Consider the following 12,500-nt stretch of genomic DNA (forward strand, 5'->3'; position numbering starts at 1 on the left):
CGTGATGGAAAAACAACCGAAACAACAACAACAAAGCCAGCGCTGGGATTTAATGTCAAAAGATGAATAATAGATCATCCGCAGGCAGAGGCTCAGGCAGAGAGGAGGGGAGAGGAGGGCAGGGGGGGAGAAGGGCTGGGTGGGGTATTTTTATCCGCCCCTCGTCTGGAGCCGCTGCCGAACGCTACGCACCTGAACTTTACGGCCGTGTTTGAGTCACAGTGACAGTGATATACGCGGTGTCCATTGCAACTAAATAAGCCCGCCATCTGCGCACTAAATTAACAATACTATCTGTCTGGCTTCTATTAAATTCTATTTCTGTTTCGGTTATATATAACGAATTAACGACGATAAGGTTTAGTGCGCAATAAAAGAAGAATCATTCGTCTCTGCCTCAGTGCAAAAGAACAAAAAAAAGGGTAATGTGTTCAGCTGAGGAGTTCATTGAGGGCCTGGTTCAATCCGGCTCCGTTTCACTGTGCATCTCACATCTCCGTTTAAAGGATTCAAGGACATTTTCACCCATTTGCAGCGAAGCCACATGTTAGCGCACTTATGTGTATACGCACTCGACCATAAGGAACAAAAAAACTCGCTTGAAAGTCGTCCCGAAAGTCTGGGATCTGCCAAAGGCTGTCAGTGGGTTTATAATATATATATTTATAATACCCCGGCTTATGAGGCAGTATCTGCCTTTTGCGTTGTATTTCTGGATTGGCCATTTCCTGGTTTTAGTGCTCCCTCGCTGCCGAACACCCTGTCTCGCCCATCCAAGTCTCTCTTTAACACTTTCTACCTCATTGACCAGCTGGCCTAGTCTCACAGGGAAGCGCTGGACTGGAGAACAGGGAGGGTGTTTCCTAGCAGTGCGATTGTTTCAGACACCGATACACTTTCTCTCTTCTACACACATACAGAAACACACTCTGGCTCCATCTCTCTCGGACACACTCTCTACTTCTTTACCTACCTTTCTCTGTCTCGCTCTCTCTTTTTCATACACATGCACACACACACACACGCACACACGCACACACACACGCACACACACACGCACTCACAACCACGCACACGCACACGCACACTCACACTCACACTCACACAAACACACACTCACGCACACACACGCACGCACACACACACACACACACACACGCACACTCACAACCACACACACGCACACTCACACACACACACACGCACACTCACACTCACACAAACACACACTCACACACACACGCACACACACACGCACGCACACACACACACACACACACACACTTTTCCAGTGGTTTCGGAGCTGCCCCCGCTGAGCCCATCTCCCTGTAAGAACACCGCGGCTCCTCAGTCTGATGGAAACTCAGCTCCGCGTCTTTCCTCCGTCTCCGCGGCCCCTGCTCCGAGGCGCCGCACATTACACACACACACACCCACACACACGCACACACACACACACGCACGCACACACACTCACACACTCAAAGAAGCTGCTGAGAAAACATGGCATGGGTCAGTGGCGATGAATCAGAGACGGCAACCCCCATAGCCTCCGTAGCTCATGACACATTTCACACACACACACACACACACACCCATAGCCTCCGTAGCTCATGACACATTTCACACACACACACACACACACACACACACACACACACACACACACACACACACACACACACACACCCATAGCCTCCGTAGCTCATGACAAATTTCACACACACACACACACACACACACACACACACACACACACACACACACACACACACCCATAGCCTCCGCAGCCCATGACACATTTCACCGGCACTTTGAGGGGGGAGTTTCCACTGCCTCTTTATTTTTGACTTCCAGCTCCCATTTCTCAAAAGCCGCACTTAAACAGTTTTCAAGACCCAGGGTGTGAATCACCAATAAATCCTCCACTGGAATGCCTTTGAAGAGGTGTGTGGTTCTGGCCAGAGATGTGGCGTTGGGTGCCACTGTGCTGACGATGATGATGATGGTGATGATGATGATTATGATGTATGAAAAATATAACGGTTATGATTATGTGATGATGACGTCAAAGATAATGATGACAAAGATGATGATGATGATGACAATGATGATGATGATGATGACAATGATGATGATGATAGCGATGATGATGATGACAATGATGATTATGATAATGATAGCAATGATGATGATGATAGCGATGATGATGATGATAGCGATGATGATGATGATGATAGTGATGATAACAGTTATGATGAATTGATTATTATGATGATGATGATGACGATGATGATGATGATGACAATGATGATTATGATAATGATAGCAATGATGATGATGATCGCGATGATGATGATGATAGCGATGATGATGATGATGATAGTGATGATAACAGTTATGATGAATTGATTATTATGATGATGATGATGACGATGATGAAGAAGCTGACTTGTGCTGTGTGCTCTGTGTGCAGACGTGAACGAGTGTGAGCTGCTGGCCGGTGTGTGTGGCGAGGCCACCTGTGAGAACGTGGAGGGCTCTTTCCTGTGTGTGTGTCCCGACGACAACCAGGAGTACAACCAGATGACCGCCAAATGTGTCCCCATCCCCCCAGGTGAGACAGCACACACACACGCTCACTGACCAATGCACATACACTCACACATCCACAAACACTCACCTGTCAACACACAACACACTCACATGCAAGCAAACAGGGTTATCTCTTACGGGTATACAGCACACACACTCATACATGTGCTGCATGCAGGTTTAGTTGTGTCCACATTCATTGAAAGAGCATAAGCATTAGGATGCAAGTAGAACATCTGTCCGAGCAGATCATACACACAGTCTACAAACTCCAGCCTGGTCGTCGGCCCATTCCTTCACAAACTCAAGACAAAAGACATCTTTTCTTTTCACGGAGGTCATATCTCTATGGCTCGTTATGTGGGGTATTTGCTGTGAAGCACAGACTGCTGTCCTTTAACACCAGTAACGTGCCGTGAGGTTCCTAGCTGGTGAGGCACAGAAACCAGAAGTGATTACGTCATTCCGGTCTCTAGTTGTTTAAAAAAAAAATGATCATACATGTTTATATGCCTATGGTTTAAAAATTGTTACTTGACCAGAACTGAAAAAACATTATGTTTTAATGTCTAATACCATTACTTTTAAACTATCGTTTTTTTTTTATTATAAGAAGTTATACTCAACTGACTTGTTAACCTAACTTTTACGAGGCTATAGGCCTACAGCTAAACAGCTAAACAACCGGTGTGCTAATTTAACTTTTACACCCTGTCAAATAAGATATTAATAGTAACAAGTTAGCATATGTAGCCCTCCCACCAATGATGAGTCTAGGGAAAATTAAACTACGATGGTGGGATGCTAATTAAATGACCTTTTACCCATCTCGGACTCAGTTTTGAATTCAGTTTAGAAAAAAACATTGAGGTACTGACTGCCTTAAGGGCAGGCCAGACTAAGCCGATTTTCATACTTTTGCGGAAAATAACTTGACAAACTGGCCTCCCGGCCAGATAAATCTGCCATTTGGAGCGTTACTTTCCGTCAAGGTTAGAATCCCCTCTCCAGAGTGGGAAGGTTGCAATCTACCCTGCTATCAGGGCCTGTCTGGCCGCAAATCGGGTTTGAATCCGCGAATCTGATGACGTAATTATCCCACGTGAACGCTGGAAGCTGTCAAGTAGTCACGTACATCTTCCCAATCGCAATAAAAACAAAAAATGTAAGTCTTCTGTTCTGTTTATGGCTGGCAAACAACGATCTAAGAAGGGCACGTTTTATTCACTGGGTTACCAAAGCAGTCTTCTTTATGGGGACTAATTTACACTGCACTGAATTACACAACTAATATTACCAGATACATATAATAGTGGACATTACACTAGGCAACATGGATCTCATTCATATCTCATCCAGTCGAAATCTTAGCAGGATTGAACACATCTTTATTACAGCGTATCAACATAAGAACAGAACATAGCTAAATCTCCGCTTAGCGTGCTAATCACTACTAATAGCACTAGAAGGTAGCCCAAAATGTGGTATTTAATACACACGATCTATCACAGTAGCAACTTCATGAAAACCCTTACTTTCATTAGGTATGCACATAATGCATCACATACAGGTCGAACAATGATGATTTAAGCATAGGAAATGTATAAGGCACAGTATGGTCAACTACTTGGCGACAAACTGAACTGTCACCAATTTAACTAGTTGTAACTTGTCGTCTTCTTCTACGAGTCTTCTTCTCCATTTCCGGTAGCACCCTTCACAGCGCCACCAACAGGCCTTGCATATGTACTACAGCATATTCACCAGTTTCAATGGGTGTGTGTGGCCGTAGAACAGCGCAGCACAGCTTTGTCTGGCAGCGATTGACTAAACCCGAATACGTTCCGGAAAGTATGAAAATCGGCTCAGTCTGGCCTTACTCTTAGTAACAATATTTTTCAATGCGTTTTGAGCTCAACTCAAAGGTTCTACACTTGCGCACGCGTATTGCGCAATCCCAGGGGGAGGCACTGCCTCACTTGCCCATTGACACCAATGCATCGACAGCACGTCCCTGTTTTCTGGAACCGGAAATGCGCAAATTCAGCGATTTTGATAATAAAATTGCTCGAAATGATCGAAATAACGAAATTACACCCATACCACAAATTAGTAGAGATATATAAATATTTATTTTATAATATATATATAGGTATATATATATTTTTTTTTTGTTACTTTTTTTTTACTTTTCAAAATGACAGGTGAGGCTCTGCCTCCCGTGCCTCCTCTGACCGCACGTCCCTGTTTCAAACACTCCACGCAGTGCTGTACGAAAGCAGTTTTGATCAGTACGGACATAAGTAAGTAAAGTAAGAGAGTGTGTGCTATAAGAGTTTTTGAGAGTGTGTGTTTCCATGACAGTGTTTGGGCGTGAGTGTGTGTGTGTGTGTGGGGGCATTTGTTGTGAAGCTCAGGCTGTTTCTTTGCTGAGCAATGGCATATGCCGTCCTGTGCTGTGCTGTGCTGTGGCTGGTGAATGTGTATGAGGGCCATGGCACAGTGGGGTCTGGGAGGAGGGATGTGTGAGGCACTGCCACGAGCCTCCCTGCATCTCCGGCAGGAGGGACGGGCGAGGCAGTGGCACCGTGATGATGAATGAGGCCCATATGCCAGGTGGCAATAAGGAAATGAGGGTGAGGCTGCGGTTGACACCAGGGGCCCCGAGGGCCCGGGAGGTTGGGGCCCCCCTTCTCCCCAGCCGCCATCCTCCTCCTCCTCCACCTTCTGTTTTCCCTTTTCCTATATGCCAGACCTGGGGGCCCTCGCATTATCCCTGAAAACCACCGCCCGCCCGCCCGCCCGCCCGCCTGCCTGCCAACCTGCGCACAGAATCAGCTAATGGGAAACAGCCCTGACATCTGTACTATGGAGTGTATACAGACATATATACACACACTCACTCTCTCTCATTCTCATACTCTTACTCTCTCTTACTCTCTCACACACACACCGGCACACACACACACACACACACACACACATACACAGTCTGACTATAGCATACACACACACATTCATACAATCTCATGCGCACGCACACACATGTACACACACACATACCCATGTACACTCAAACAAGAAATAGGGTCATATAAATGCGGGGGGGGGGGGGGCAAAAAGTTGAACATGGGGTTGTTCCTGCGCCGGAGCAGACCCTGTGTGTGTGTGTGTGTGTGTGTGTGTGTGTGTGTGTGTGTGGGTGTGAGGGACCCTGGGGCTGACGTCAAACAGGTTAATAGCCTGTGCTGGTGTGAGACCCGCTGTTCCTCTGAAACCCTCGGTGTATTCAGACAGGGGCTCAGCCGCGATCACTGGCGGAGTATCGGCGCACAAGCGTCACGCTCGGTTACAGACGTTACGTTACATAACCACTTAGAGGAAGGGGAAAGCAGGGGAGAAATCATTTCCATGTGTTTGCGATAAAAATGGGCTGTTTGGTCTGCGAGAGAGGGGGAGTGTAGTAGGTGGTGGGGTTTTGTGTGTGTGTGTGTGTGTGTGTGTGTGTGTGTGTGTGTGTGTGTGTATAAGTGAGTGTGTGGGTGTGAGGGTTAATCACCTGAAGAGTGCACAGGGGTGAAAAATGACAGGCCACTTTAATCCAGAGTCAAGGGCTTATGGGAACACCCAGTGGGTGGAGAGCTTGTTTAGGTGAGTGTGTGTGTGTGTGTGTGTGTGTGTGTGTGTGTGTGTGTGTGTGTGTGTTTTTGTGTTTGTTGTTCTTGTGTTCTCTAGGTATATCATTATGCTCCTCTGCAACAGATGTGCTCTCAGCCTGCCGAACGAAGGCATCCATCATCACGACCCATCCATCTAGAAGGCTTTAATTGTCTCCTTGTTAAAACCATGCATGGGAAATCTCCCATTAAAGTAAAGAGAGGTGGAGGAAGCAAGGGAGAGAGTGAGAGTGTGTGTGTTTGTGTGTGAGAGTGTGTGTATAACAGAGAGACTGTGTGTGTGTGTGTTTGTGTGTATGTGTGTGTGTTTGTGTGTGTGCTTGTGTATAACAGAGAGACTATGTGTGTGTGTGTGTGTGTGTGTGTGTGTGTGTGTGTGTGTGTGTGTGTGTGTGTGTGTGTGTGTGTGTGTGAGTGAAAGAGAGAGAAGGAGAGAGAATCACACTAGAGACCCATCCCTCCAGGTTTCTCATTATTATTACCAGTCTGCTGAATGTGTGTATAACAGAGAGACTGTGTGTGTGTGTGCGGCATGCGTGCGTGCATGTGTCCTCCTCACGAGCAGCGGTGGGTTTGTGCCCAGGGTGCAGTAAGGAGATCCTCTGTGGCGCCTCCTCTTTACTAGCGCCTGTGTCAGTGCAGTTGGGAGAGATGGGCTTCAGCTCTCATTCCCCCATGGTTGTGCTCAGTGGTATAGTCCAGGGTATACGCAGGTATACTGAGTATACCCACTTATTTTTCAGTCAGCATTGCGTATACCCACTTCTCAAAACAGGGCATTTATCCTGGGCTGTATAGGCTGCTTAAAAAAATATTGCAAAATTAAGAGTATAACAACTTCTCCAGGGACCACTACACCACTGGTTGTGCTCTCTCATTACGCCACCCAAGAGAACAGCATCCCGACGGAAGATTCTAGGGCTCACTCAGGCCTAGCAGTGTTTACTGCTCTATGGGCATCTAGCGGTTATGGTTATTTACCCTCACGTACTAATTGTTTCCGCTCTCGTGGACTTTCAGAAATAACTGAAACGGCTTAATTAGGTTAATTAGTTAATTACTTAATCTGTGAAATGTGTTTCCTTCCAAGGTTGTCCCTTTTTTAATGACTTGCGTTACAGTTTCCTTGTTAGATTGTAATTATGCTGTATATACACTGTAATTGTGCCGTGTAACAGCATCATCTGTGCCTGATTCCACACTGATACTCTGTACTCTGTACCCTAGCCTTCAACCTATCCCTACACTTATCGCTAGATTGCAGAAATATGATGGTAGTATGAACATTCTGTCCCTTCGATCATTATTCAGTCTGGTTCACGGTGCTGTACTACCTGTAATGGTGCATTTACAATGGAGTGAGGAGTACTGTCGCCAAAAAACTGATCCTTCAGATAAACGTTCAGACTTATTCCCTACATATGTTTTCCTCTCTGCTCCCTTCCCAGCCCCTTCGGTGGAGAGGAAGGAGTGTTACTACAACCTGAACGATGAGAACCTGTGTGACAACGTGCTGACCGGCAGCGTGACCCTCCAGGAGTGCTGCTGCACGCTGGGCGCCGGCTGGGGAGACAACTGTGAGGTCCACCCCTGTCCCGTCCCAGGCACAGGTCAGTACCACGCCCTCAATAGCATCCAATACGCCACCCTACTAGTCTGCTAGTGTCCAATATGGCACCCTACTAGTCTGCTTGTGTCCAATATGGCACCTTTACTAGTCTGCTAGTGTCCAATATGCCCCCTTTACTAGTCTGCTAGTGTCCAATATCCCACCTTTACTGGTCTGCTAGTGTCCAATATGCCCCCCTACTAGTCTGCTTTTGTCCAATATGCCCCCGAACTAGTCTGCTTGTGTCCAATATGGCAACCTACTAGTCTGCTTGTGTCCAATACGGCACCCTACCAGTCTGCTTGTGTCCAATATGGCACCTTTACCAGTCTGCTTGTGTCCAATATGGCACCCTACCAGTCTGCTTGTGTCCAATATGCCCCCTTTACTAGTCTGCTTGTGTCCAATACGGCACCCTACCAGTCTGCTTGTGTCCAATATTGCACCTTTACTGGTCTGCTAGTGTCCAATATTGCACCTTTACTAGTCTGCTAGTGTCTAATATGACATTGTGCAAGTCTGCTTGTGTCCAATATGCCACCCTACTAGTCTGATTGTGTCTAATAAGGCACCGTACAAGGCAGCCTAATTATTTACCTCTTGAGCCTCCAGTACTTCTAAGGCAGTTTGTTTAAGAAGATGTTGTTTATGTGTTGACGCTGTTCCAAGAGAGGTCTTCCGTCTGTTAAGTTGATGTTCTGTCCTTTTCAGATCAGTTTGCCCAGATGTGTCCAGCAGGCAAGGGCAGCATTCCCAGTGGAGACGATGTGTTTGGAGTGGCCTCAGTGGATTCTTACAAAGGTGTGTGTCTCTGTGTGTGTGTGTGTGTGTGTGTGTGTGCGCACAGATGTCTTTGTGTGTGTGTGTTTGCGTGCGCTGGGTATATCAGAGAGACTGTGTGTGTGTGTGTGTGTGTGCGCACAGATGTCTTTGTGTGTGTGTGTGCTTTTTTGCATGCTTGTGTGCGTGTGTGCGTGTGTGTGTGTGTGTGTGTGCGCACGAGTGTGTATGACAGAGAGACTGTGTGTGTATGTGTCCATGCGTGTACGTATGGGCATATGCGCATCAGTGTATGTATGTGTGTGTGTTTGTTCCAGAAAGCTATTATACCCACAGCGCAGACACAGACACACACACACACACACACATTTCCTCATTCACATAAATAGAGCCATAACCGCAGACACTCATTCCCGTACATACCCCTGCTCCCTCACCGCCAGTGCTGGATAAAGCCCACAGATGGCAACCAGGCCCAGGCTTAGAGAGAGTGAGGCTGGAGTGGCCTCTTCACACACACACACACACACACACACACACACACACACACACACACACACATACACACACACACACGCGCGCGTGCACACTCACACACATACGCGTGCACACACACACACACACACACACACACACGCGTACACACACGCGTGCGCACACACACACACACACACACACACACGCGTGCACACACACACACACACATGCACGCGCGCACACACACACACACACACACACACACACACACACACACACACACACACACACACACACACATACACACACAGGCTGAGGCTTAGAGAGAGTGAGGCTGGAGAGGCCTCTTCGTATGCAGCGTGCTCCTCCTCTGCTCCTGTGCTCCCCTAGCACAACTCTATCAGCCCAGCACCTCCTTGCCACGCTGTCAGTGTGTGTGTGTCTCTGTGTGTGTGTGCCCTGTTGTCTCTCAGCCACAATACAGAAATGACAGTCTCCAGATGAGTGGGCATGGGTTTGTTAGCGTGCATGCTGGCCTTTGTTTGTGCATGTGTCAGAGTGAGTGGCAGTATGTGTGTGTGTGTGTGTTTATTATGCACGAGTGTGCATTGGTGAGTGTGTTTGTGTACTCATGCCTGTATGTGTACGTGTGTTTGTTTGTGCTTGAGTTTAACAGTGAATGTTAAATATTGTATGTTCCTGTTTGTACAAACACATGGGACTGCACCTACAGTACGTATGTGTGTCTGTGTCTGTGACTGACGTTTGAGTGCATGTGCGTGTGTTTAGAAGCATATGTGTGTGTGTGTGTGTGTGTGTGTGTGTGTTGGGAAGCGTGTGTGTGTGTGTTGGGAAGCATATGACCTCCACATGTTTCGTCTGCACTGCTGCCACAATCAGCCTCCCACAAACCCTGCCTGTTCCCCCTCTCTCACGGAAAGCCCTTCTCTGGGCCCGGCTAATTCAATGATTTAATTTATGGAGGCAATAAGAGTCTGGTTGAGGTCAGACTGGCACAGAACTGGGTGAGTGTGGTGTAGCTGCAAGGAGACAAGGAGAGAGAGAGAGAGAGAGGGAGCAGAGAGAGAGCAGAGAGAGACAAGGAGAGAGAGAGGGATCAGAGAGAGAGAGAGAGAGAGAGAGAGATGGAGCAGAGGGAGAGAGAGAGAGAGGGAGCAGAGAGAGACAAGGAGAGAGAGAGAGAGGGATCAGAGAGAGAGAGAGAGATGGAGCAGAGGGAGAGAGAGAGAGAGAGGGAGCAGAGAGAGAGAGAGAGAGTGAGGGAGAGATAGAGAGAAAGAGAGAGAGACAGAGAGCAGAGAGAGAGAGAAATAGAGAGGGAGCAGAGCGAGAGAGAAATAGAGGGGGAGAAGAGAGAGAGAAATAGAGGGGGAGAAGAGAGAGAGAGAAATAGACGGGGAGAAGAGAGAGAGGGGGGAGAAGAGAGAGAGAAATAGAGGGGGAGAAGCGAGAGAGAGAGGGGGGGAGAAAAGAGAGGAGACTGTTGTGGAAGCAGGGGAAGAGAGAGTGAAGTAGTGAAAGAGAGAAGGAGAAAGGTGGCCATGGTATAATAAGGGAAGAAGAGAGAGAGAGAGAGAGAGAGAGAGAGAGAGAGAGAGATAGAAAGTTAGACCGACAGACACTAAAGGCAAGCTTCCAAGAACATTTCCTGAGCATCAGCAAGAATATGTCTTCAATTAGCAAGTCTGTTTGCAAAGCTGATTGCATTTTCAGTTGTAAATTTGGACGGTCGTGCTCACAGGATGATACACACACACAGACACACACACACACACACACACACACACACACACACACACACATGTGAAGGCCCTCAGGCAGGACATCTTTCTATCAGATGTCACTGTCTCCTCAACAGCACTTCACTTGCACATCTTGATGGGTTGTCCTCTCTCCGTAAGTGAAAAGGAATGTGCTATTAGTATAGTGTTGATTATGGCTGACAGTGACATCTCACCAGATGTGACAATCACTTATGATAGTCTTCTACAGTGTTTGGTGGTCCTGTTGCCTATCTCATAGAGAAACAAGAATGGGAGCATTCAGAGAATGCAAACCTCCGCCTTGTGACCTTGACCTTTGACCTTGACATCTGAAAATCTCATCAATTATTGCCATTATATTACCCAATCTCCCCACAAAGTTTGATGGAAATCGGTCCATGCGTTTCTGCGTAATCCTGCTGACAAACAAACAAACAGACAGACAAACAAACAAGGGTGAAAACATAACCTCCTGGCGGAGGTAACTACGTAGTAGAGTACGGTGCAATACCAGAACATCAAGGGTGTTTTATTCTTAGCCAGCACATGTACTGGTTAAGTGACTACAGTTCCATTACCAATGAATAAAGACTTTATTGCATTGCCATAGCAAGACATGTTAGCATTGTTGCCGCATTTACATTGACAGTGATATAAGAAGCTTTGGCCAAAACATGTACTGGTGTACTGAGTGTATTTGTGTGTTTGTTCCAGAAAGCTATTATACCCACAACACAGACACACACACACACACACATACACACACACACACACACACACACACACACACACACACACACACACACAGAAGAAGAGAAGCTTTGGCCAAAACATGTACTGGTGAACTGAGTGTATGTGCCGAGACGTGCTGTTGACTGATGTGTTCCCCTCTGCTGTAGATGCGGATGAGTGTGCCCTCTTCGGCACCGAGATCTGCAAAGGGGGCTTCTGCCTCAACCAGCCCGGGACGTACGAGTGCTACTGCAAGGCCGGACTGTTCTACGACGAGGCCAAGCTGGAGTGTGTGGGTACGTTGGGAACAGGGTTGGGAGGATTACTTAAAAAAAGTAATCCGATACAATTACAGATTACCTGTTAAAAATTGTAATCAGTAACCTAATCCTATTACGTTACGCCGTTACATGTATTCCGTTACTCCCCAAGCCTGGTTGGGAATGAGCAAGGAGGCACTCGACAATGTTTTTTGTTGTCCTTTTGACAAAGTGGCCAAAACAAAGACAAAGATTTGTTGGATCAGCTTTGTTAGTAATACATCTTAAGAACAGAAATCTAATATTTCTCTTCAGGTGTTTGACTTCTTGGGCCATCAGCAATATACGCACACATGGCCACATCTATTTTCTCCATTTTCTACAAAATATAATTATTTCATTGTGTACTATCTCTAGACTCAAACAGTTAAAAGCCCTTGAAGACATTTCCTTCATCACATTTACAACCAACCAAGTATAATGCACATATGTTTCTAACTCTATGAATCACATGAATAATTATTATATATTTTTGTATCTTCTCCATGCGCATCGAGTTTAATCAGCACTACTGAACCTCACAGAG

At 46.7% G+C, this 12,500-nt stretch overlaps 1 protein-coding gene across 1 annotated transcript in view; it reads left to right on the plus strand.

Annotated features, from left to right (window-relative positions):
- The window catches only part of ltbp1 (latent transforming growth factor beta binding protein 1), a 148,431-nt gene that overhangs the window by 123,675 nt on the left and 12,256 nt on the right, over positions 1–12,500 (plus strand). Inside the window, exons 26-29 of the mRNA XM_080848469.1 lie at positions 2,477–2,617; positions 7,721–7,882; positions 8,593–8,682; positions 11,822–11,950. Of these exons, the coding sequence (XP_080704595.1) occupies positions 2,477–2,617; positions 7,721–7,882; positions 8,593–8,682; positions 11,822–11,950 (522 nt within the window). The remainder of the gene's footprint in view (positions 1–2,476; positions 2,618–7,720; positions 7,883–8,592; positions 8,683–11,821; positions 11,951–12,500) is intronic.

This window comes from Sprattus sprattus (genome assembly GCF_963457725.1).
Source record: "Sprattus sprattus genome assembly, chromosome: 12".
NCBI lineage: Eukaryota > Metazoa > Chordata > Actinopteri > Clupeiformes > Clupeidae > Sprattus > Sprattus sprattus.